This window comes from Colossoma macropomum, unplaced genomic scaffold (genome assembly GCF_904425465.1).
Source record: "Colossoma macropomum unplaced genomic scaffold, Colossoma_macropomum, whole genome shotgun sequence".
In the NCBI taxonomy this organism is placed as follows: domain Eukaryota; kingdom Metazoa; phylum Chordata; class Actinopteri; order Characiformes; family Serrasalmidae; genus Colossoma; species Colossoma macropomum.
This window is the reverse complement of record NW_023494791.1, coordinates 22130647-22158254: the sequence shown is the minus strand read 5'-3', so window position 1 is coordinate 22158254 and position 27608 is coordinate 22130647. Positions and strand designations below refer to the sequence as shown.

General features: G+C 37.7%; 1 protein-coding gene and 1 long non-coding RNA gene across 3 annotated transcripts; one reads left to right on the top strand and one right to left on the bottom strand.

Annotated features, from left to right (window-relative positions):
- Positions 1-132: 132 nt before the first annotated feature.
- On the bottom strand, positions 133-25417 carry rgs17 (regulator of G protein signaling 17). Of its 2 annotated transcripts, XM_036574425.1 has the most exons (6): positions 25275-25417; positions 23872-24112; positions 10727-10857; positions 6156-6230; positions 5603-5834; positions 133-1393 (listed from the first exon to the last, which is right to left on the bottom strand). In XM_036574425.1, the coding sequence occupies exons 2-6, from the start codon at positions 23872-23874 to the stop codon at positions 1208-1210; spliced, it is 627 nt and encodes a 208-aa protein (XP_036430318.1). In that variant the 5' UTR covers positions 23875-24112; positions 25275-25417; the 3' UTR covers positions 133-1207. The 2 variants fall into 2 exon arrangements, with proteins under 2 accessions (XP_036430318.1, XP_036430317.1); XM_036574424.1 differs by lacking the exons at positions 23872-24112; positions 25275-25417 and adding an exon at positions 16115-16311.
- LOC118810572 lies at positions 1318-19376 on the top strand. The gene is made up of 3 exons (XR_005007432.1): positions 1318-1431; positions 10710-10871; positions 18411-19376. It is a non-coding gene; the product is annotated as an uncharacterized LOC118810572 (long non-coding RNA).
- Positions 25418-27608: the final 2191 nt, after the last annotated feature.

Here is a 27608-nt window from a genome sequence, read left to right as displayed (position 1 = left end):
CAAGTCTAACCATGAAACCTACGTACACCATCAGCACATATCAGTTCACAAAAAAAGAAAAAAAACTTTATACTAAAACCCGAAGAAGTGTCTGTTTTTCAACATCACTTCTGGGAAAATGTGTCATTGTGCAGTGCCTGAAAAAAGACACTATTTCGTTATTTCAAATACAGTGTTGCCTTTAAAAACAAGGCAGTGTTCACAACCTTTGTTTAAGACTTAATTTAAGAAAAAAGGCATTTCAATGTAAATGACAGTTCTAGTTCTCTCAAGTACCTCTGAGATGTTGTTGATTTATTTTTTTAAGCAAAACTCTTAATCCAGCAATGCTTACAACCAATGACATACAGTACCCTGTGCTTCTCTCAGCGAGGAGTGGACTGGGAGGGCCTAGGAGGACTCGCACAATTAACTGTGGTTGTTGGTCAGCATCAGCAGCTTCTGTGCCCTTATTCAATATCGAGGCATTATGATTTTTGCAGAGGAAAGTAAATGTTCGTGATTCATTTAGCAGCTGCCCAACCACAATACTAGCCCTTACATTTCCCAGTGAAAGAGTCATCAAGACGGACAAGAGTGGACAGATGACAGCCTAATAGTTCAAAGGACAGAAGGAGAACATTTGGCAAACCTAAATTTCCCTTAGCTTACAAGAGCTTTAAAGGCTCTCTTGCTACGACAGCATAAAAATACATATCTTACTCAAAAGCCATTGTAGTCCTGCCAGGGTTTAAATGTCAAGCTAGAATAAATTCCATAACCTTGTTTCATGCAAAGTCAGATGTTATCTCACGTAACGGAAACTCTTATCCAATCATAAAAAAACGTCATTATTCAGCTGTCCTCAAACACATGAGGCATAGAAGTGTGAGAAAAGGACAGGTGCCATCAGAGAGAGTGAGAGACAGAGAAAGAGTGAACAAGAGAGAGAGAGAGAGAAAGCAGAGACAGAAGGAGTGAATGAGAAAAACAGAAGTAAAGAACAGGAAAGTAGGGCTCTGGACGGTTTTCCTTACGGTTTTCTCTTTGTCACAGTTGCCTGAGCAGCTTATATTGGCACTTAAACAGGAAGTGAACTTCAGGGTCACTACTGGACGATCAGAATTGCTTAACTACTCGCTCTATGAAAAGGAAACATCACACCTCTCAATAGCGGCACCTTAGGGCTTTTTGTCTCAAGTGTTTTTTTTTTTTTTGGCTGGAACCTTTAGGTGTCTAAGCAGGCTCTCTTTCTTTCCAGGAGGTCCCTGTAAACTGACGAGTTGAGGAATCGGGGGAAGGAGTCTCTGTGCATGAGGGTGTAAATCTGCAGCTGCGCCTCCTCGTACATCAGATTGCTAGGCTCTGCCAGGCTCTGGTTGATACCTTCCCTCACCCGGGCATCCAAACTGACCTGCAAGAGACAATACAAAAATCAGCATGAGGACCAGAGTGAGTTTCCCTTGAGAGTTTTTATCTATTTAATCTCTAACTTTAATCTATACATTAACTCTTCATTCAAGAACACTGTTACATAGTGCAGTCTGTAAGTAATTGGATCTGGCTCTGTGTTTTGGTTAATTTTATTTAAAATCAAACACAAACAAAGTTAAAGCACAGACTGTTTTTTTTAACAACTGACTGTGTGCAAAATAATGATTGACACACCTCTCAGCCAATCAATCATCTCTAAGTGCTACTTCCTCTGTCAAATGAAGGAAAAACTGACTAAACTCCTCAGAACAAACCTGTAGTGAGAATGGTGGTGGCAGTAAATTGGTCAGAAGTATTAGTCTAAGAAATGGTCAAGAGGTGTTAATGAGAATCCATGCACATGCTATCCTGAACATCTGGAGGGTGGTGTTGTTTTGACTGCACTCTTGAAAAAGGTTTTGATTAAACTATGTGGGAGAACAGACTCAAAAATAATAAAGGAAGGCAGAGCATGGCCAAATTTTGTAAACAGTCAGATGAATCAAAATTATAAATGACGCCTCTTAGCCAATCACAGTCGTCTCTAAAAGTCCCTTACCCTGGCAAACAAAGGAAAACTTCTACAGAACTTTTCAGAACAAACATGCAGTGAGAACAGTGGCAGTAAATTAGTCAGAATTATTAGACTAAGAAATGGTGGAAAGGTGTCGCTGAGGATGCCTCCTATACTATCCTGATCATCTGGAGGGTGGGGCTGTAATTCTTTGCAATGTTTCATTAAAGACCTTGTCTAGAAGATAAGTCCTCCTCAGCCAGGTCAATCACCTTAACTGAACCTCACTGAAGACTCAAGGAAAAATAAGCAATCAGCAATATGATTTCTGCATGACAATTTATTTTTAGATGTTATGTTGATTGATCTAGTTACACTTCGTTCCCTGAACTGATGAGGGGACCATGCATAAAAATGGGACTACAGCTTACTAGATGCTTACTATTTACTAGATGCACTTTATGATTAAAGCTAACACTATGTCATACCCATTTAGCTAAAGGTTGCCTGAGATTGTCTAAGAATTCTCTCCAGGTACAATTTTGCAAAGCCTTCCCGTTTCCTAGAGCTGAACTGAAGATATTAAGTTGTAAGAAAGAGATGAAAAGTATGAAAGAGTAGAAAAATCCAGCATTTACAAAAAGGGAAATGACCAAATGAACAACAACATCCAATGTGAGGAAGCTGAGTGCTTCCTCACTCACATATTTGTGTGTTAGAATAGCTGAGTGGAAGCTGTTTAACCAGATGTACCTTCTAATTAAAACTAACTCCTGCTTTTTGACCTAATAGCCTAATAACCTCACGAATACAATAACACTGTACGGAACATTAGACTGGCACATTACACTAGATTAGCAACAGGTGCTGTGCAGTGAGCTTCACAGGATGAAAGTTAAATAATATCTAGAAACAAACACTAGTAGGCCATAAACTCTTGGCTCAAATCATAATATTACCAAAACAAAGCCATGTGCCAGGTGACAACTGCTTTCTATGTGCCAGCTTCTGTCTCGACAATATCAGACTCTCCATTCGAGTTGAGCAATGGGGCAAAAATATTACAGCATAATAGCTCAAGACATTTTCGCGATACACGATATGCATTACAATATTTATTTTTTCTAAGATTTAATAAGTTGTAACAGACAAAACAGAATCTGTAGTCCACATATAAAAAATAGTATAATAATAATACCTGTAACTACAGTGACTTTTATTCAGTGTTTTACAAACTGTACTGCACTAAACCCAATTAAACAAGTCTAATACTAACTTTGTAATGAAACGTAGTTCGTGTTTTTTAATACTGACAATATCCACAAAATGCTCAGAAAAGCGTACTGTGACATAATTTATCACAATGATGATAAAATATCATCATATTGCCCACCTCAACTCTCCAAGCCAGTCACCATGAGCAAATAAGAATTATTTTTAAAGTAACATTTAAGACTTCCGTCAAATTACTAATGACTCTTTGAAACTAGAAGAAACGCTTAGGCATTATGAATGTAATGCACTTCTTCAACATTCAAGGAGCTGTTTAGCTGTACATGTTTAATATTTATTTAGCACAAAGACACAGTCAGTAACTGAGGGATCAGAGGATTATACAGAGGCCTGATAAATTTAAGACTTGAATGATCACAAATTATATGTTACTACTTATTTGATTGTTAATGAAAAGTACTGGTCTCAGCAGCAGGGACCATGGACTCCAGTGTCCTTTCCAGCATCTTATGGACCAGTGGTAGATCTTGCAGTAGTTCCAACCGGACAGTGCGCTCCGAGGCAACATTCAGAGGCTGTTATAGCTTCTTTCCCAGTAGTGGCATATAATGGCTTTTAAAATCACGGTCCTGAGTTTAGTAAATGACTGTGTGTGGATCGGAGTAGGCGAGTGGAGTGGCAGAAATTTCCGCTCCTCTCTCGAAGCGTTCTGTAATTGCTCCGCTTTCCGCTCTACTCTGGGTTTTCTATTTCCCGCTCCTTGCTCATTCCCAGCTCATACAGGAGGAAAAAAACACAGTTGTTTTTATTTCCTGCTCCACGTCCGCTCCGTATTCTTAAGTCTTAATGTGATATATTTATCTTATATATCTTGAATGTCTGGACAAGAACTTAACACTTCAATTTGTGAATTATATAACCTAATGGCTGTTATTTAATAATAATTTAAAAAAATATTCTTCATGTCACGCTCACACGTTTTCAGGTAGGTACTTAGGCTTGAGACAATCGTCCAATCACAAGTGAGAAAACTGTCTTTTAACCAAAATCTACTTTACCATTTGTGCAGCTAAATGGATCACAAGATTTAATGTATCCAACGTCTGCAGAAGTTCCAAGCAGTGAGAATTTATACTACAGGTTCGCTGTAATATTCCGCAGAGTAGACACTGTACGAATGGCCAGCCTGTGCAAGCTGTAGCAGACACACTGCTATGTCACTTATGACGCATAGAGACAGTTAACATGAAACAGGTCTCGTATGACAGAGCGATCTTGAAACTACAGAGGTATCGTATGCATCGTATGATGGCTGCATCAAAGCAATCTTGGAGTAAAAGAAAACATAACAGCAAAATCTAACCACACAGTTCCCACTCTGTACCACTTACACACTCTGGAGGTGGAAGAGTGGATTAAGCTGACTAACTTTGGTCAGCCTTCTGCTACAATGTTGTGCCTAATGCCTGTGTCACTGAATGTAAAACCTAACAAGCAGCATAAATTGGACTAAAGCAAGTTTGTTCTTTAAAGGAAGTGACGAGGCATGTCAACAAAAACGTCTGAGCAGTTCTTTCGGTTTTACAGCTATCATGAGTAACAAACTCAAAGCAGCGGTATTTTGCACATTTCTAGTGGCATGTAGCTCATGACAAGCAGCAAAAAGTAGACTCAAAGCTTTGAGAGTGGCAACTGTGTGCCACTTCCCTCATTATCACTGTGGTACTCAATGCAGAAGGCATGAACCAGGCATTAAACTGGGTTTTGTGCGTGCATGACCACTGTAACAGTGCTTGTAATGCACAGCCGATATAAAAAAGGTCTCTTTGCAGGAGTGCTTTGCCAGCACTAGTGGTGTAGTGCAGAAGCAACGCAGTTACTATAACGAACTTTAATCAGCTGTACTTTTGTGTGGGGAAAAAAAAAATTATGGTTATGCCGGTCACATGCTTAAGAACACAGCAGGGACACTACCACAGTGGTGTTGCAGTGTGATTGTTATAGCCCTACTTGGACATTGATTACATTTTAGTGTAGCGCAGGTCCTGCATTTCGCAGAAATGTAATGACATAGGACTATGGGGTCATATGAAAAATGCAGTGACATACTTGTGAAATACCATGCAGCTGTGTGGATTGCTTTTCAAGTTGGATTACATTCACCTGTGATAAATTCAGCACTTTTTAAAACTCAAGCAGTGTTTGAACAACGTAAAGAAGGTTTGCTGCATTTTCCACATACCAATAACGAAAAGTAATGTAATTTTATTATATTCCCTCTAAAATCTGCTCTCTATACACATGGTCATTTCATTCTTTACAGATATGTCCATCATCAGAAGTTTGAAGCAAGACGCAATGACAAAATAAAATGAATTTTAGGTTGACGTTTTAACATCTTACCTCTTTCGGTGACAGGATAGATACATAATCCTCATAAATGATTCTAGCTTTTTCATCTATAGCTGAGGGGTTGGTCTCCTTCTTTAGCTCCTCGCAGGCTATCCAGAACATCAGGTTCTCTTCACTGTACTCCGACCGCAAGAACTCCCTGAAAACGTCCCTGCCGTCTGAGGAGCGCATCATTAGCTCAAAGCTTCGTGCCCAGGCTACAACTTCATCCAGTGTGGGATGCCTTCAACCCATAAGAGAAGCAAAAGGAGAACAAGAGCAATTTAGCTTCAACGATTAATGTGGCTTTAAAATGATTTTGGAAAAGCCTGGATAAATATACAAATAAAGTAAGAAAAAATGTTTGGTTATTGAAGAAACAGTTTACTGATTTAAACTTTGTTTATGATAATCATGAACTTCCAGATGTTGCTAGAGTTTCTACAAAACTATTTTGATGAAAAACAGCTGTAGCTGAAAGTCTATAAGAGGAATGATAAAGCTGATAAACATAACTTTCTGTGGAAGAGCTGGAACAGTTATAGTGAAGTTACTGATTACTCACTGTTCCTCTGTCACTTCTATGCTGTCCATTTTTGTACATGTTTGCCGCTCTGGACGCTCCCTTCTCTCTTCATTCCTAGAGGAGATGAGGGAATGGGGAGGGGGGAGCACAAGCAGTGAGTTATGAGGAGCACACCAGTCTATCATATCCCAGTAAGAAACAGATTTAAACAATCATGAGATAATTAATAACTCCAAGTAAATGAAACATTTTTATGAGACACTAAATTCCTGCAGTAAAGACTGAACAACATGAAACTATGAAAAAAGAAGATCAGGATGCATCATATTTTACTAATCAAGAACAGGCAGGCAAATTCAGCCTCATCACATCTTTATGATTATTTAGCTCATAAGCATAAAAAGCCTATCTGGCATCTGAAACATGAGCAAGTTCACCAAAACCGGCATACAGAACCGGTGATGCCTTACCCATAGGTAATCAGACTTTCTTCCACTAACATAATTTTAACAGGAAAAATACTGTAATATTTACCCCTGAAATCGTTCAGACACTTCTACGAGCAGCCATTTGAAAGGATTTATTTCACTGTCAAAAGAAACTGTGGAAAAGAAACCCGACTCTGGAAATTTTGCTAACGGCCACAAGAACGAAAGAAGCAATGCTGCGCCTTTAAGTAGCTTAAAGAGGTTCTTCCTGTGAGGCAATTCCAAACTAACTATTTTTTAACCGCTACATTATAGCTCTACAGTCCTCCAAAAAAGGAAGAAACTCTAAAATCACAAATATGTAGCCTGAATTATGTTAGTAAAAATCACAAACCAAACTAAACAAATTTGCTCACTCTAAAACTGATCTGATAATTGTCAAAGCCATTCATGACTTTTCCATAGCCGTGACTTTATTCTGGGCCCATATACGAGTGAACATCCATTCCATTCTCAAAGTCTCTATTGTGCAAGTATAAATGAGCTTACTAGCCACAGGGTCTACACATGCCATGAGGACTCTAAATATATAAAGTGTTCCACACAGCTGTCTTGCATGTGATGTGTGGATGGAAATAGCGGGTTACAGAGTAGATATATCCAGAGTGTAATGGTCAACGATCGTGGAAACCAGACTTTACAAACATAGGTCTGTCCCTCCTTCTCAATGTTTTCTTTCTTTCTTGTAACATTTGTGTTCATTCGAGTGTTATTAATAGTGCCTCCACAGGCTCTACAGTTCCACTGTGCCCTCTCCAATCTTGCTTTGATCAAAGTGCAGAAGGGCTCTTAGCAGCTTACACTTACGAGGGATAAGCTAATGTAACTTATTTATTTACATAAGTAAATAACAATAAGTAACAAATTCAAGGACGAGACCTCTTTGTCAAAATAATTAGGTTTAGTTGTTTATCCTTTCTATATTCAAGGCTTTGATCGAGAACTGCATTTATCTACAGTGCTTTGGCTATGCCAAAAGATGCAGTTCATGGAGTATGTCTCAATCCAGGTGGACAGGTGGAGCGCAAAGCGTCTGGCCATGAAATGAGGGTGATAAATTTTTGCTTGGACAGAATCCAGTGGGTTGCTGCATGTGGCAACATCCCAGGTTTACAAGGTGTAAACAGGATTCTGTAAGGATTTGTACTCGGCCCTGTGCTGTTTGCTTTACCACGTTAATGAGCAAGACAGAAGTTCTTGTGTGTAGCAAAGACGGAAAATGTGCTTCAGTTTCGGAACAATGCAAATGAGTGTCTTTTATCAGTTTCCAAATGAAAGTGCACATAAAATGTCTCTTACAAAAATACATTCATTGCATGAAAAAGACCTTTGGGTGAAGAGCCAGGAAATAACTAAGTTTCTAAATTCTTAGTAACTTCAGATATAGGACATGAGAAAATCTCAAGTAAGAACAAATTGTTTAAATTCAGTTCAAGTACCAGTAAATCATCAAACATGCTAGCTGCTCTACAAGTAAAAAATAACTGTTTTTAAATAAGTGTTTGTCTTGCTATGTCCACTGTAAGCATATGGTTCACTAAAGCAAGAAGGCTTTTCTTTTCCAAATGCTCAGATTAGGTCTTAATAGTGCAAATGCAGTTTAAAACACTGGTATTTTGAGCCGGTGTGTGCCCAGCCTTACCCCCATGTTCAAAGAGCAAGGCTTATATAGTATACTTTGCTTTGACTGTACATTGGATCTTCACTTTTAGTTTTCCTGGAAATTACTTCAGGTTAGGGGAGTAAGCATATTGCCTGTAAGTGTCCAGAACCAATCAGGGCCAGTTATTATAAGCTTCTCGAGTAGGTGTGCTGATCTAGGATCTGTTCATGTTAATAAGGTAATTGTAAATATTGCCTGTCAGTGTCCAGAACCAATCAGGGTCCATATTCATGAAGCTTCTCAAGTAGGAGTGCTGATGTAGGATCTGTTCCTGTTAATAAGGCAATAGAAAATAAGAGGGGAATCTGATCCTAGACAAGCTCACATACTCTGGGAAGCTTTATGAATATGAACCTACATCTTACCATTTCTGTTTTCTAGATTTTAACCCATCAGAACACTCTTGTGAAAACCTGACAGTTTTTAAAGGTAAAGGCTTATTTATCACTGTTTAACAAAAAAAAAAAATCATAAAACCAGCAGTAAAATGGCAACTAGGAGTTGATTTAATCTGTAATGTGAGTGCCACCTCTTTAATATGTACATGAAACCAAGAGACAGAAATCAAAACAGCCCAGGACTGAGCGTGATTAGAGCTTTTCCCTATAGTTCATGTCACTGTAATATTGAATACACATCAACAAAAACAACAATTCTTAGAAATAATGAATAGGGACATGGAATTAACTACAACAATGATGTTCAAGATCATTTCGTCATGATGAATGTGATATTAGGCTATAGAAAAATCATACCTCAAACCTCAGTAACATTAGCTAAAGGCTGAATGCAGCCAAACTCCCTATGATTCTGCAATACATTCCTTTTCTCTGAAAGACTGAAGCAAAATAAGTTAACTATTAAAATGGCAAATTTAAACAACGAAAAACAGAAATAATACATATTCATTTGTTTGGCTGTAGTTTTGATTTTTGAACGACAATCAGGTGAAGAAGCTGAGGGTGTCCTCAGTCATTCTTGTTGTACAACAGAGCTGAAATACGGAGTCAAACAGAGACAGCAGGCTGGCTGATTTCTATAAAATATGAACTGGTGTTTATCTACATACATTAGTATAAAACAATAAAATAACTTTTTAAATCACTAATGCTGAAATAGTTTTATGTTCACCCAGCAGTTATTTCTTTTGTGATAAATCTTGAACTTGGACCACTAAGGATGCTTTTACAGTTATCCTGTTTGGTCTGAACCTTCAGATTTTTCAGTTTGGTCCGAACCAAAATAGTGGTGTGAAAAGTGCCCCAGACCTAACTGAACTGTGGTTTTTTAGATGTTTCAAACTTTCAGACCAATTACAGGAAGTTAAGGCAGGCTATTGTTACCTAATAAACAGCAGAAGAAGAAAAAGAACCAGGAGAGATGTAAAAATGAGCTGCAGTAGCACATGAGGAGAGGAGGAGATGATATATTAAACTGTAATTTGGTCCGACAAAAAAGTCAAAAGTCAACTTGAAAAAAACGCGTAAAAACATGAAAAAATGCCGTTTCTGAGAGTATGAGGGGGAAGGATATTCATTATTCTCCATTCACACAGAAAAGGCTACCCAGTGAACTGAAAACACGCTGATGTCTCACGCACATCCCTCTACAAACCAATAAATGTTAATTATAGGGAGACGCAGCCCACGTAGGTGATGATGACAGGATGTAGGCGTGTCATGCAAAGCTTTTTATTGCGCTCGCTAAATTGAAATGTGAAACCAAAACTACCTGGATCAAATGTAACAAAAACGGACCTTGGCCCGGACTTTATGTGTGAAATCGCCCTAAGTTAGCAATGAAATCTGAACTTGGCTGTACATTTTGTAAAGTAGCTAAACTGACTACGAAAACACACAGCTAAACAAAGATTTGAAAAGATTTACATCTTGAACTTCTGCATCATCGCTTCTATCACGGTAAGCAAAATTCTAGTAAGTCTCATCTGTCTCTGTATACGGACAATGTATCTTTGGGACGTTCACTGTAAAAAGGGATCTATAAATGTGTATAACAGTTTTTTGTCCACAAAAAAAAAACCATATTTTGATTTAAAAACACAATAAAGGTCACTGTAGTTACGACCGTTCGTGGGCGTTATAGTGAAATGTAGAGTGCCGGGCAGGGGCCACTGTGGGGTCTAGATGGTTAAACATGTACTGCATAAAATCATTTTCACACAGAGCACAGCCTTAAAAAGACAATCTTGAGTTTTCAAAAGTGTTAGCTCACCAACTGAAATGCTGATGTCACTGTGCAGCTTTTAATTTACAATTATCTAATTAGCATCTTATCAGCATTAAGCTCACACTGTTTGCAGTATTTACGTACATTATGCCTAAAACACTAAAACCTATTAGATCCAACCACAAAAAGATACTAATATAAATGTTACCAAAAGCTTATATGCAATTTACAGTTCTGCCTTTTTCACACATACAGAAGAGGACATGACCTACCAGAGGCATTTGCAGCAACCGCACCAGCAGAGACAGCAGGTGTTCGGCCTTGGATGACCAGGGGCCTGCGGAGGTCCTTCAATATGCGCCTGCTGCCGTTTCCTCATTTCAACTCCACTCACACTCTGAGGCTAAACAAAACCAGGTGAATCTAGAGTTAGACATAAGTGATGAATAGCTGAGATTCATTTTAGTTTTAAAGAGCCTCTATCAGATGTAGAATGTGAACACTGTTCAAATTTAAAATGTACAGTTCCTTTCCAGTCCACAGAGTTCATGTATGGAAACTAAGCTGCAAAAACAGCCCGTTTTGAATAGGTTTTGAACTCATTTTACTTATTCAGCCTATGAAAGGAGTGTTTCACAAAGAACCATTTTTTAAATGAGGCACAATACAAGACAGCCACCCAGAACAGAGATTTTTGACATGCATCAGTCTTAAAGGCACAGTAACAAAAACAGCCTTTTAATTCTAAAGGATTAAGAGAGGTTGGAAAATGGTCAAGTAAAAAAAATTAATTATGGCTGTTTCTGGTACATGAACCAAAACAAATGTTATAAGTGAACAACAGGGAAAATATAAAACACAAGAAAAATGTAGGATATGGGCTCTTTAAGTACTGGCTGTAGCAATACACACACACACACATACACACACACACACACACACACAATCTAAACTGCTTATCCTTCTAGGTCACGGGGTAGCTGGAGCCTATCCCAGCTGTAGCAACACAGAAAATATATAAATAATAATAATAATAATAATAATAATAATAATCATCATCATCATCATCATCATCATCATCTAAAGATGGACAATTAGTCTTCATCCCGTACTCTCATTTGTTCAATTTTAAACACTCTTCATACAACAATATACAGGTTTAATCGTCACAGCGGTCAAAAATCATTTGCTTTTCTACTGGAAGACATGCATCAAATGAAATGATACTGTATACATTTACAGCTCCTGATTATAAATAGGGTATGCAGACTGGATACACAGTTTGATTGACTACTAAAACCTAGTTGAACTGAGGCTTAGCAAACACAAAGGTAGGCAGAGTCTAATTAGGATGTTTTTTTTAAATTACAGGTGTGCTTTGCCTAATGGGTAATAACAGTATTGATAAGCTTGCACAGGCAAATAACTATGTCCAGGAAAGCAGCGAGACAGCCATGCAAATGGAACATCCGCGCAGTAACAATAATTTGTGAATGACGTCAATATCATAACATTAAAAAAAAAAAATATCCACTAACCCACTTAGGGTTACAGTTCACCTGCATATACAAGTACGTTTCTGAGCACAAATTTGAGGATGTCTGCAGGTTTATCAGCTCTATGTGAAGTCTGGCTCTGCTGAATCATACAGCCTTTAAACACCTGGTGTGGGACTTTACAAAAAAACAGGACGTTTCATTCCTAAACCTTGAACATTTAGCAAGTGATATGTACTTTAGTTGTTAATCTTAACCACAATTCATGAAAAGGTCTTCTATCAATTAACCTGTACATAAATGGCATATTTATTTGTTCATTTGTCTGACAGAGGCATGACAAATAATATATGAAAATGCAACAGATGTTGTGTATGCAGAATACTCCACCCACTATACAGGAGTGTTAATGTGCAGCACTGGTATTGGGTTAGGCACTAAAAGGTGCATTAGTCAATTTATTTATTTTATTATTAGTACATATAACCTGGGAAATATGTAGAACAGGATAAAGAAAAAAAAAACATTTTAAAAATGGCATCGGCACAAGCGTACTACATGCTTGACAAACCCTGTTTGTTGAGCTGTAGGACGGAGTGGAGGGCTTGTCTGTGTTTACACTGACCTCCTGCCAGTCATTTTACAAGACACTCTCCAATACCACATTACTCCGCCCCCACCTCTGTCTGTTCGGTTAAGAAAGCCTGGCAGAATCTGGTTAGCAACCTGCACTGTAGTACCATGGGGAGAAAAAAACATGCTGTGATGCCAAAAAACGTAATGAAAAGAAACATGCTAAAACAATAATAAACACTGGAAGTGTTTTTTAAAGATGGGATTATTTCCAAATAGTTGGACACAGAATGTAGCAACATTCCTCCTGGACAGCTAAGTGAACACAATACATATAGAGTCAAGCTGTATGAATGGCTGTCTTTACATAAAGAATCAAGTAGATAAAACTTTAGCACTCAGGAAGCAGGGTAAAGTAATGCTTTAGATGAACCACCTTCACAGAGATGCATGTAATACTAGCCAACTGCATCAAACTCCCATGCAGGTGACAAAGCTAACAAGACGAGGCTGACGTTCGCGTCTTATTAGCACTTTCTGTTCCACTGTAAATGCTGTAGCACAACGTTACAAAGAACAGGACACTCTTGAGTACTCCCAAGCAGCAAATTGGTATGAACTGAATGTCAAATGTTTGTAAGCTCGTACCTTTACAGTCCACCCAGACAAAAGAAGACGCTGCAATACAAAGTGCGGTTGCAATACAAGGAAGTTTTTAGAGTGTACTTGGACAGCATAATTAGACTAAAATGTCTTTGAATAAATTAAATGTAATGTTATGTCATTATAATTTACCAAGTACAGTAAATTAAAGCTTTGCTGGGGGGAGAACATTATTGTAACCCTCTCTTGATGCTTCTATCTTTTTGCCAAGTTCCTAAAAGCAAGCAAACCATCCTGACACAAGCTGGCAGACCCATGGTATTCACTGTAAAATGGCTATAAAAAGGACCACACTCAATGTGCTTTATTGACATATCCAACATATCAAGTCCTCTGATCTCCTCTCAAGCAACGTAAGCATAATGCCATACCTTAATCATCTATATCTAAATAACAAAGAAAAGTAATATCTGTACTAAACAGCCTACCTCATCATCAGAAAGCGAAGTCATGACAATGCTGGTAAATGCTGGCAAACTCTAAATTAGCTTGACGCTGGGCACTGTCAATTTTGTGGGCGTGTTTTGTGTTTATAGAGGGAATGGGAGGCCAATCCAAATCCAAAGAGCAACGAAATACGGTCCAGTATTGTTGGAGTTCACCTATTTAATATTCACATTTGGCAAGTTTAGGTTTTTGTGACATTTTGTCTTTTTCATTTGGTTCAGGTACTGCAATAGTCGATGTGCACTAAATTATACAGGTGAGCATTGTTTGAATTCTTTGCTTGGTCAGAAATTTGACAAGGATACAAGCATTCCACTTGCCTCCACTGAAAACCTTTATTTTTTTAAACTTTCACTAGACTATCATAATGTAAAATCCAGATCTATCCTTCATTTAAATTCTTGATAAAATGTATTGTCATACATTTATTCTTATTCATACATTCATTCTTTATGTCGCATGAAAATAAAGATATTAAAGTCTACACGTATCACAAGTGGAGTAATAATTAACTTTACTTAATGTCTACTTCTTTACAATTGGCTGAATTATGCGTCATTTTGAATTCAACCAATCAGTTTGCAGATGTCTGGCCCAATCTATCAAAAATATTTTCTGCACTTCATGTAATCAAATCAAAGGTTTTGCTATTGCTCATTTGACATTAACTGTAGCAGTTCGGTGCTCCAAGAAAGTCAGATCAGACAGATTATGTGCACTGAGAAAAGCACGCTATGGTGTCCCTTACTTAGTGCAGACCATAATAAAAATGTGTTCCCAGCAGCAAACTAAGCCACAGTTTGGAGGCAGACCGATTTTTGGCAGACCGTGATTCAGTTCGGTGGTGCGGACTCGAGTACGAGTGGATCTCATCTATCAAAATGGAACGAAATAAAGAAAAAGTTTGCAAATTTGCACCAAACAAGGCAGATGCAAAAGCTCCTTTAGTGCAGTTCATTAGAAGAAGGGAGAAATTTGTCATCAAACCAAGGAGCACACCAACTGAGCAGACCGAGATCCCATGAGGAGATTGGTTTCGTTCCGCTTTCAAACAAACTCTGTTGCACTTGGTGTTTTTCTGTAACTTTTTTTGCTTTGGTCTGGAGAAAGAGAACCAAACTACAAATGTAAATGCATCCTAGAGATGGTAATAGTACAATAATAGTAAAAACAGGTAAGACATAATGCACAATATACAAAAACAAAGTAAATTTAAAATTAAACTCTATATATTTTTGCAAGTATGTATCTGCATGAGTATATTATGTCTGATTGTGAATATGCAAGCATGTAGGTTTTTATGTGTAATAACTATGAAATACAAGATTCTGCACATTACACTAGAAACTAGGAAGAGAGAAGGAAGGTTTGTGCCTCTTCACATCAGCCACAGCTTCCATGACCTATACACAAATATATATACAGATACAGACTTATTAAAGACACCAAGGCGAATGCTTTGGGGAGGCATCATATTAACTCACTGATCACATCAGTAAGGTTAGGATGTTTTTCATTTAGCAACATGGATCACTCAGTTCTAATTCCAGTAATCTAACTTGTCGTAATAAAAATATTACTAATGTCATTTAATTAAATTCAACAATACATCCAATTTGGCTGCTAGTCTGCTGTGACTCTGTTATTTGATTGTTTAATTGTAGAAGGTGTCTAAAAACCTTCCAACTTTCTAATTCTTGCTTAGTTCTTAAAAGCATATGAAAAAAACATTATGCATCTATAACAGACTGTGGGAAGATCTTAAAGATATGAAACAAAAAAAAGATTTTAAATTACTTTGCCTGGACTGTCATTGCCTTTGGAGTAGGAATTCATTTATTTATTACAAATAATAAGTGAGAGTCTCCATATGAACATGCAATTGCAAATATGTGCTAAAGGCCATCACTTTTAGTAAATGGGCAAGTGCAATGATGACTTTTAGATCAAAATAAGACAGTTTTATGCATAGTCAGGGATGACAAACCATCTCTCTAGTAAAAACTACAGTCCTCAGCACAAATTTTATCAATAAAGCATCTTACACTGATTTTCTTCATACAGTAGTATGCATAAATTTGGATGCCACTGCTCAAAATTTGTTTTGTTGATTTGATAAAATACGTTAACGCATCCTCTACAGAGAACAAACTTCTGCACATTTTTAGTATAAAATTAGTTTATTTGTTGAAATATATTGGGGGGGGGGAAAAACATTACATGTTGCCTGTGGAACAGTTATAGTAAATTTAAATTTTTTTGTTATATGTTAAACGCAGCAAATAAAAATAAATGAAAAGTGATCAACTGTGAACTAAATTTTGCAGGAGAATGCCAGATTTAAGTACCCTATCGAGGATATGTTAACTTAGCTTCGCTTAGAAAAACAACGAAAGATGCTATTGACCAGGGCTGTTTAAACCTTTCCATACAACTGTAAATAAATTCATAAAAGGACAGTAGGGTAAAATTTTGTCTTACCTGTAAATTCATCATGCTACCTTCTACACTATAAATATTCTTCATGGTAATCCAAGAGAAGCAGTTAGCGTTCAGTAAAGTCAACACCGGAGTATACAAAGACTTTTGGTAGCACATAAACAAGTTATGCAAAACATGGCCGACACCAGTTAGGAGTTGCCAGGTAGTGGAAAACATGGATATTAATGCAAAACAGTCATGACCTCCTTTGTTCATATGTGTTTCACTCACAAACTAGAGCAGGAAATATGCAAAACAGAAGCTCTCAGTGTATTTAGGAAAGCGTCAATAAAGCACAGGTAGTTCCAGATGAGAATGTTTATGGTGCTTTTCTAGTCTATGCCAAGGCTAGACTAATGTGCCTCTACCTTAGTTCCTACCCAACTCCTGTGGTACGAGCGGGCAATATGATTACCATTACTATGATAAATTATGTCACAACATGCTTTTCTGAGCACATCAAGTGAGCAACACTTTCTAATTGTACATTCAATTACAAAGGGAGCATAATTAGCCCTGTTTAATTGGATTTAGTGTAGAATAGTGTGTGAAATGTTTAATATATTGCATTGTATTTCTTAATACAATTAATACAATTATTCTTTTTCTGATGATGACAACCAGCAAGCTAACTTCATTATAGCTAAAACATTTTTTTTAATATTAAAACAAAACATACAATTGTTTCCTTGCTTTTAACTGGCTAACATTAGTTACTATACCGACTACCAGCACACCACAGTGGGTAAAGGCTAATTAACAAGAGTCCTACTCTTTTACAGCATTTACAGTGGCAGTGAACTCTTTAATGTTGACTGATAAATCTACAGTCACAGACTCTCTCACACATGCATATGTGCCCAAATACTGACTACTATACCTCTAGGCTGCTGCTGGCTCTGTGATTAAAAGTGCATAAAGTTCACTCATTTGCTCTCAACAGCACCTACAATATAGTTCTTAGAAGTCCCAATGCATTATTTATTCATTAATCTCATATTTTTAAACTTCAAAAAAGTGATATGGCAAACATCAATACAAATGTAATTATCATTCCCCACAACTTTATTTATTTGTTCATTACAACTGCAGTTTTTAAAGGAAATTTTAAGATAAACTTATGTCTGTTGTACATCTGGTAGCCTGTGGGAAACAGCTCAGCTATGGGAAACAGCTCAGCATTAGGAGAAGCAGTGGTGCAAACTAAAGCTGTTTTTACATTAGAGGTGGGCAATAGGATGATATTACATCATTATCATTAGGATTGCACAGATACCTATATCAGCATTGGCACCAATACTGGCACTTAAACACAGTACTGGTATCAGCCATGTGGATACTGATACCTATGACCTATTGGTTTCACCGATATGTTACAAATACACAAACAGTGTAAAACACGCTTATGGAAGCCTCACCTGCCTGAGTCATGCTTCTTTCAGTAATCGCTCATCTGCTGCTGTGTCGTCACTTACAATCTTATTTAGAGTTCATGTCATGAACAGAGTTAATGTTAGTCCAGGCTGTTACTGAGAACGTGAACATTAGAGAGACATATTGGAAGGAAGAACCGGTCTCTTGAGGTAATGATAGCCTTTATTCAGAGCATATTGTAGACATCGTCCATATTTAAAGAACACTGACCAACGGTGTCTTTCTCTCTTTTTGGCAAAACTGTAACTGAACACGGTCATGCCAATACAGCTTACTGAATTGAGTATAATTAGTCCTGTTTAACTGGATTTAGTGCAGTGAAATGTTTAATACATCTTTGACAGCTGTTTTTAAGTTGTCTATGTGTTAAAATATCATGATATGTATGATGTATCTTGAAAATGTCCCGGAAACAGCGAGCAAAGTTTAACACAGCAACCACGAGATGACAAGAAAACACTTTTGGAGTGATGTTGAAACCAATTACATGCTTTTTTTGTTTTTGCAAATGCTATTTTGAGCTTTCCTGTGTGCCTAATTCATATAACACATTCCCATCAACACAATACATAACAAGCAATGAAATTACTAACATATTTCGAAATAATAAAATACCAACTACATGCTTGATGAAACAAAGAATTTGAATAATCTTCATCTTCTAGATGATGCATGTTCATAATTTCCAGTAAAGCCATAAAATATGTTTAAAAAAAGCTGCAGCATTACTAGTTTTATGTTATATTTCTGTCGTGTCTTATTCTGTAAGTTTATTAGCTTTAGTGAGTTTATCTGATTATTGTTCAAAGTATCAAAAATACTGTTCCTTATTACTGTCTGTTACTGTATGTTTGTGTTGCAGGACTTGTCCCGCCTCTCACCCTGTTCCCCCAACTGTCCCAGTGGAAGCCTATTGTGCTCTTGTGCACATTACCATACACATTCCAGGGAATCAAGTGATGCACAGTACAGCCACGGCTGGCTGCACACTGGACGCACCCTTCTGCTGTTAGACATCTCATGTCACACCTTGCATCAAACATAAACCAGAAAAGCCCATCTCAGATCTATTCTTATCAATGAACAACTGTTTCAGTGTTTCAGCAGAGGGTGGATATCACACTAGCATCAACACTCATGATCATTTCCTGCTGTTAGGAAGCTTGGGGAACACCTGGTCTGAGCTACAGAGAGAAAGAGAGGTGGAAACTCTGTCAACCAACAAAATATTAAACATTTAGGCTATGTGATCATTTACCACAGCAAACCTATGAAATATGAGGAATAGTATGCAAATGCGTTGCTGATTATATCATTATGTAAATAATTGTGTTTTCCAGGCACATGGGGAACGGTAGCAGGATACTGTTTGACTTTTAGACACAAAGTGTAACAAATGCAAATATGTGGATGCCTACGTGCATGTCTGACAGTGTGTACGTGTGGTAGAACTCAGGTACGGACGTCCACATGACTGCACAATTGTACCTTTCCATTGTCAGTTCAGATTCTGATTTGGATACAGGGGTTCTATATCTTGCAAAACAAAATTTTCAAAAAAAGATTAAATTTTTTGTTATGTATATTAAATTGTCATGGCCAAACAATTTAACGAATGCCTCTGTGATGACCTACTGTACAAGCATACTTTGAATGTATACTAACAAGTAAACAAGTAGAATGACTCATCCTCACAGCAACGCGGTCTGTCATGTACGCACATATCTGCTTGCATTAACATAAGCTCACTGCGTAAATTGAGTGGAAGTTTTGTGACAGTCTTGGCACTTCACAGAAAACTCATCAATGAGGGTCGATTCGTCGAGGGTCGGTCCACCATCCACAAAAAAATATATATATGCAGATTTAAGGACATTATTGCAGTGCCCTGGTTAAGAAGAATTTCGCTTTAAAACGCTGTATTTCACAATATATGCAAACAAGGCACGGGAAATGGACAAGATCCACACCAACATTTACAAGAGCCTAATGAAATGATATTCTCCTACAGAATGATTTATCAAAAGCATATTTCATCAATTCTTTTCTAGTTTTGATCAGATTATTCCAACAAATAAAGTTCCAATTGTATATATCCATACACCGTACTGTGCAAAGGTCAGTAAACAGCCTTCATTTATTTAATTTTCAGTTAAAACTAAGGATGCATTGACACCGATTACCATACCAAACACGGTTAGAATTAAGTAGATGTTAGTGTAAATGAGTGCAATGTACCTTAAAATTAAATAATTCAATCTAGCTGATTTTAAATGAAGTGCATTAGCTTGATGTCAGAAAAGCACTTCTGTAGTAAAGTATGTTTTATATTTTTGATCCTCGTCTCTCTTCTTTCAACGACAGTCTCTGTAGCATGTATAGTCTCTGTATATTAACACGCATACCTCACAATTCTATTCAGTCAAACAAAGTGACATAGGCTAGCAAACTCGTTTTGCTAGCCTATGTGCCTCCACCCATATTGGAGAAGTGATTGTGACTGTGTGTGTGTTTAAAAACAGGCTGAAATCACACAGTGTATTCTTGGCACGAATATACCAAGGCAGAATGTTTAAAGTGACTAGTGACCTTGTGTTTAAATGCCGACCATCCTTCATGGACAGCTCGAGTCGTTTGTTCATTAGTGCAGCTGTGTACACTCGGCTTACGTCACATGGTATCAGCTGGTATCAGATGTTGGTATCGGTTAAGTACGAAAATCTGAGCACGGCATCAGACCGATACCAATGTCAGTATCCATCCCTAGTTAAAACAACTATTAATTACACGTTATTCATTATTTTTCAGTATCAGAAAAAGGCAGAAAACATATATTCAACAAAAAAGCTCAAACAATACATTCTCTTTTTTTTTAATTATCTTACATATAATATCCTTAGAATTATCTCCTCACCAGTGAATAACTTCATAGCTACTTACACTGGAGATGAAAAGACTGAAAGGTGGTCACTCAGTTTTGCACAGCACTGTATATTAATGTGTTATTACTATGGAACATAATAAAGACGCATTCTGGCTTAAAGCTAGAGTTAGGTCTTATGTATTTTGTGGCCAAGCAGTTCAACAGAATTCACAGTTTTATATCAGTTTCTTGTTTTCGTTCATAAGTGCTCTGCACTGAGTTATAGTGCAGCCATGCCATTATTAGTATAACGCTTCACTCAGTCATCAAACAAGACAGCCTTTTCATTTCAAAGACAATTCAACTTAACAACGCCTGTAGCGTGCAGTATACCTGGATGTAGGAAATATGAGGACACGAATGCTAAAGCCAGAGCAATTGTCTAGCGTACTGGATAAGTAACACTCTTATTCAAGGTGACTGGGATTTGGCTTCCTGTCCAATGTTTAAGTTTCTCATATATTTCTAACTGATATTTGATAGCATATTAATTGCATTTTGGAGGAACAGAATGTTTAGGTGACACCGGGCTAAAAAGTCTGTATTATATTCATTTTGCTTCCTTAGTAACATAATACAAATAAAGGTTGCATTTCTCTGTAACGCTAATCCAGGTGGATATGGTTCTAGATATTTTACACGTTTATGTATCTGTGCTGGTGTCAGCAGATGTGTACATGAAAAATATTGGACAGAAGCATCAGCCCCAAATTCCCATATCGGTACATCCCTATTTCTTAGCCCTCTGAATAAGAGTTTCTGCTAAGGATGCAAAGATGCTGTTTGTTACAGTTTTCCCAGAAAAGAAATAACTCTGCAAAAAGTGGTTAGTGACTACTGAAGACAATGTTCCCTGCACCTTCAAGATACATCATCAGAAGGGTGTTTTCCTGAAATCTTGCTCTGAAGATCCCTGCCCAACCACCACTGTAAAATGCAAGTAGCCTTGTTTACAAAAAACGCAGTGATGGCTCCTTTTTTTATTTTAGCCAGAGTGTCTCTTTAAACTATAGGCATGCAGCCATTGTCAGAAGAAAATAGAATCAGCTAACAGGTTTTGAAATACTGCCACTTTTTCTGTGGTCTAAGAGGCAATTTGAAACCTTCATATAAATGCAGATAAAAGTACTATTTAAAGTGTGAATTGTTCCTGCAGACCTAAACTGCACTTTTCAGATTACCTTACAGCCCCAATCAGGATGATGAGTATGTATTTACTTTTAAGCCTCTGAAGTTGCTTTGGCATGACATGCTTCACGTTTCTCATAGCGGACTGGCTGCAGAAGCAGAACTTTTTGTTTCTCAACACACTTCAGCACAGTCTTTCTTTTATTAAGAAGGTGAACATGACCTGACTTCTTAATATACTTTTTAAAACATGAATTTTGGATATACTATGTTTTTGGCAGTCTTTGACCTTCAAATTCGAAAAATGTTTTCTTTCAGTGAAAAAAAAAGAGAAATCTCTGAAATGCATTAGTAACGTTATTAATATAAAGTGAAATTAAGGGACAGATGATAACAATGGATACTATGATTTTTAATCAGAAAACTGGTTTTGAAGTTTAAGTAAAAAACATTATTTCGAGGGTTACATTAAAAAAACAGTAATAATGTTATTATGTAGTTTCACTGCACTGTAATTACTGCATAGTGATTGGGCTGCAGAGCATATTAGAGTATATTACAGCATTAATGGAACTGACAAAAAAAACATGCAAAACAGTCTTTTAGCTAATAAACCACTAGAAGCCATTTTTTTTACATCTGATGCTTTGATTAAGGAAATGGTGATCTGAATCTCCAAATTTAAGCATACTGATTCAGGTTACGGTGGTTAGCCCTCAAACTGCAGAAGGTTCACTAATTAACCTATTAAAATTTTAAGTAACGGAAATCATCAGATAAATTGTGATTTTGGAATAGCACGAAATCGCATCACAGAACTAGATCTAGAAAGCCATATTAAACTTACTGCAAGAAAACATGTTCAGTTAGATGAACACATGAGGGCACCAAGAAACCTAAATACTTCACAATGCTAAAGCAGCGGCTCTCAAACTAGGGGCTGTGAAGCGACTGTGGTGGTGTTAAAATAAAACACAATAGGATACATTAAAAATGTTCGACCAGCAAAACTGAATTAATCAGCTACACAGCTGTGCTACATATGGAAAACCTACATTCACATGTGTTGAAGACCACTAGTGATAATGCACTGTTACCTTTGCTTTTGGCAAGTCAAATTATTAGGCCTACTTCATAGGATATCAAAGCAAACATGGGACTGGATTAGATGGATTAGTTTTATCAGAAAAAAATGGGAGCAGTGAAAGTTACTCCTTTCCATGAAAGAAACTTCTTACATCTCTAAAACAGCATGTCTATTAGGTCTGAAAGTTTAAATATTTAAGTGATTTAAATTTAAGTGAGTGCAATTTTCAAATCGCAAGAGCTGCAATTGTATTGCAAAACTGTAGCCTACATTATCAAAAACATTGTCTTATGTTTTAATTGAGGTAATTTAACATAATAACACAGTGCTTGTGAACTGCCTGTATATAAGTTGGATCAATCAGAGGCAATTAAACCTCAGTGTGTTGTGACATCACAACCACAACTTAGTGGTAGTCTGGCATACTAGGCAAGGCAAGGCAAGTTTATTTATATAGCGGCTTTCATATACTGTGGTCATTCAAAGTGCTTTATAAATGATAAAATACAAAGATAATTCATATTATAATTTAAAAATTAACAAATTATAGGAGAACAGAAATTAGAAACATGATAAAAACATTATTAAAATAACAGATTTTAAAAGAGAAGTTTCATTAAAAATAAAAATCAAAGTAAAAAAAAAATGGATTAATAAAGTGCCATTACATGAGAGACTACATTCAGGGTTCATGCCTCAAGCCAGAAAAAAGCAGATATTCTAGTATTCTTGGCACAGGCCAGAACCTTAATTTATACAAAAAATCACAATTTAAAATGCAGTCGCAATATTAGTCAAAAAAATCGCAACTAGATATTTTCTCTGAATCGTTCAGCCCTAATGCCCATGCTGTAATCTGTGGGTCCGAAGTCAGAAATTGCTGAAAAAGTTGTCTAGCAAGCAAATATGCATTCCATGATTATGTTATTTCCACTGTGTGTATTTTTTTTTACTTGTAAAGAGCTCTGCATATCAACACACTCACCAGAAACCATTAAAGAACTTCTTCAGTATGGTTAGTGTCAACAGCATACTGTAAGCAATTAGTCAACAGTATGAAGTTTCATCCACAGCATGGAATCATAAGCGCAGAAAACAAAAACTGACTTACAGATGACTTCATTTAATAATATTACATAGTGTGGATGTTTTTAAAAGAGCTTTGAGTTTAAAATATATACTTACCATGCAAATTAGCAGCTGTCTATCCACAGATCAGGCAGAAACCTCATGGTGATAATGTCAAAGGCTGAGCTAGGGAGGATGGTGGAATTTAAATGATGGCCGCTCTTCTCTTCTCTTACCATCCCTGACTGAGGATGCTTGAGGAGAAGGTCTAGTAGGTAGAGGTAGGTTTGCTACACCTGGTGATCACAGGCAAATGCTTCTCTTGGAATCAAGGGCAAGGCGAACCAGGATAAAACATCTAAAAAGCAGTTTGACAGAGAAAAAACAAACTGTTAATATTATTGACTAACCAAGAAGCATACATACAAGTTAATTAACATGCTACATCAAGTACAAATCAATAAGAGACCACTAATCAGTCAATGTGAACTCAGAATTGCTTGTTTCAGACATTTTCAACTTCGATTTCTATTTTATTTTAACAGAAGGGCAAAAGACTTGACTGAAATCTTGGCGTATGACCCTTTTTTCCCTGGGAAGCCACTTGTTTCACTTCAGCTTTGTACCATTTTCTTTCAAACCTGACAAGAATGATCTCGGGACGGAAAAAAGGAAATGTGTCTTCATAACAGATGTGAAAGCTAGTTATATTAATCATCACATAAGATAAGTGAAACACTGGTTTGCCTTAGGAAATCTGGGAAATCTGCCCAACTGTACATTCAGTTGTTGAGTTTAGGCCTAACATGCAGCATTATAAAAAAAAAAAAAAACTAACGAAGCTACAAATTCATGACATACTATTGGTTAAATATTTGGCAAACAGTCATTCAGTCATATTTGTAGCAAGCTGGGCCTATTTATATCACCCTTATCATCTATCAGTTCTTAAATAAACGGGATTATAGTAAGCAGATGGTGAATGTACAGGAGAGCAGGAGAAGCCCAGTGGGCGTACATACATTCAGAAGCGTGGGAAAATGGTCGACTAGCAGAAGAGTGAACACTTTCCACATGTTACTAAAAGACCTGAGACTGCAGTCTTTGGACTAAACAACGGGAGTGGTTGGAGGAGGATGAGTAACAGTGCGTGAGGAAAGCTAATCCCGGTGAACCCTGCTCTCCTCTGCCTGAGCTCCGGTTTGCTCTGCTTTGCTTTGCAGCTGTGAGAGATTTCAGGATTTCAGCAGCCGAACTAAACTCACTGCAGGGAGGGTGAAAAACGCGAAATGACCCCGGACACATCGGCCACGACCAGCTTCGAGATGATAACAGAAACCACTAGGCAATATGTAGCCGTTTCGTGCAAACGAGAAGCCGCTCCTCTACTTTAATTTCTCCTTAGCTAACGCTAACCAATTCATTTTCTCCGCGACGTGAACCCAGCGGCTAACGCTAGCGTGGCTAGCTGGCGAGCTAACAGCACGTTTGGAGGCTTTAAAGGACATGTTTGGCCTTACCCTTTCGCTCTAGACGTCCTTCGTCGAGAAAAGGGGGGCTTTACGCGTGTTTTGTGCCGATATTGGGAGTGTGACAGGTTGAAGGGGAGCGCCGCCGGTTTATCTCCATCAGCGCGCCGCTCGCTGCCATCCGCCCAACTTCAGCACCGAGCCAGCGGGAGAGCAGTGCGCATGCGCCGCGCCGCTCCAGCTGTCAGAACACTGCAGGCAGAGGTGTGAAACACACACACGTACGTTGGTATTCCTCACTTTGTAGGGTATTTTTAAAAATGCCCTCTGTATTACAGTAATAATACATGAGTAAATATTTGGGTTCTTAACTTTCTCAAATTAAAAACTGCATTTCTTTGTGTTTTGCTGGTACGACACTTCTGCGGTTGGTTCTGGGTAGTGGATAACATTGCTGCCTTCCACACGGTAGACTAGGTTCAGTTCCCCACTCGTGCAGGCACACCAATGAGTCCTTGGGCTAGACTCCTAATGCTACATTCGCTCGCCTCTGTAACATTATTTAAACTCTAAGTCGCTCTGGATGAGAGTGTCTTCGAAAGCATCTTCGTGCGCAGAAACATGCTAATGTTTCCCATCAATATGACGACATTTCGCCCCTGTTTACACTTGTCTATCCGATTACCACGATCCGATCGTGCTGATCAACTCATCATCCAATCAAGCAGCACTTTTACACTTGCCCTTTTTAAATCTAGCTTCTGCATCCCGATACTGATCGAATCTCATTTACCACAATATATCCATTGTAGTAACACACCAAACCATTTCTTGACATGCTACAATACATTTATCAATCAGGCTGGAACAGAGTGGGTGGAGCCTATACGGACACTGCTTTTGCAATCACAATGCAGAGTGAGAATTTTATGCCATAGAGAAAGATGAAAACAGCAAGTTAAGTACTTTTTGTTTAGCAGCCACAGTAGAAAGAAAAATATGGCTAGGTTAAAATCCCACACAGGCAGCAAATTCCTGTTCAGCTTTCACGTTTGTGAGTCTACATCTAAACATGTGCAGACTGCTAAAACTTCTTTAATGAGAAAAACAGCACGATTTTGTAAGTGGCGAGAGAAGAGCATGCGACATTACACTGAGAATGTAGCCGAGCTGGCCACATTGCTTTCACACACACTCACAGATCCGATCACAGTGTGTGCTCGACCACCTCTGGATCAGTACATGCTATATTAATGAATGCATTTCTAATGATGGTGGACTATTTTTGGCATGTCTAACTGTAGTTAAACTCACCCCATGACGTCTTGTACATGAAGAAATAGTAGAATTCAAAAGAAAAAAGAGTGGATTTCTTTGGAACGGTTTGCCACATCCAAGATATATAACTAATTAAAAAAGCAAGAACAAACGATTAGAGTGACAACCTAGTGAAATCTGAGTGAATCTGTACTGTTTGCAAAATCATTCCATTTTTCTCGATCATTCATGCATTTAGTTTTTACACTGTGGTCTTTTATTAAACAAGTCCCCATTTAGAAATCCATATGAAGTGTACAGCTATGCACAGCTATTGTGCCTTGTTGCAATTAATGTACTGAGTAATTTCATCAAAGGAGTGATCAGGCAGCTCACATGCACAGCTTAAAAGCTAATGAATTAACTTCATGTCTCAGTATTTTAGAAGAACATGCAGCCAAATTAAAAAACGACTTTTCATGTTTTATCAGCCTCAGCACATGTTACATTCAATACATATACAATTATATATATATCAGGAATCATGTTCTAGTAGACACTGCTTTGATGAGTTGCAGTGCAATGTCTACTTAATCTCCACTAGGAGGCGCTGCAGCACAGTTGCTTAATTTTGTTGCACAACATTTCCTTTTAAGACAGCAGCATCTTTATCATACGCATTAGGAGAATATAAGCATCTGATTGTTTTCTTTTTTGCACAGTATGCTAAAATACAGCTACATCTCGTTTTAAAACACCACATCACGGCAGTAAAGGTGAGTAGACGAATCTAAACCAATCCTCAAGCACAACGACTGTTGCTGCAGCGAAACAGCTGCCAAAAGAAAACGTAGTGAAAGAGTACCAGGTCCTAAAACCTCAGTACTGAGTTCCCTAAAGAACTGCAGTGGAACAGCACACCCAACATCTATCAGCTGAGGAGCTAGAGTGTGTGAGGCTCTATTCTTCCCAGTTTGGGATCCTTTTAGTCTAAAATAACAAGTGAGAGGTGGGAGCAACAGCGAAGCGGTCGAGGAGCTGAACCAACAGAACAGGATGAAATTAAACACAGAGAAGGAATCAGACACTGAATGTGAAGGACTGAAGCTGATACAAGTGAAAGTATAT

What these genes read in the sequence shown, in the direction of transcription:
- rgs17 (XM_036574424.1), bottom strand. Translation starts at nt 16,291, where the DNA reads ATGTTTTCCACTACCTGGCAACTCCTAACTGGTGTCGGCCATGTTTTG. An exon ending in GGTTGCTGCAAATGCCTCTG is followed by an intron (nt 6,231 to 10,726) that starts GTAGGTCATGTC and finishes CATCTCCTCTAG; the next exon opens with GAATGAAGAGAGAAGGGAGC. An exon ending in ATAGAAGTGACAGAGGAACA is followed by an intron (nt 5,835 to 6,155) that starts GTGAGTAATCAG and finishes TATGGGTTGAAG; the next exon opens with GCATCCCACACTGGATGAAG.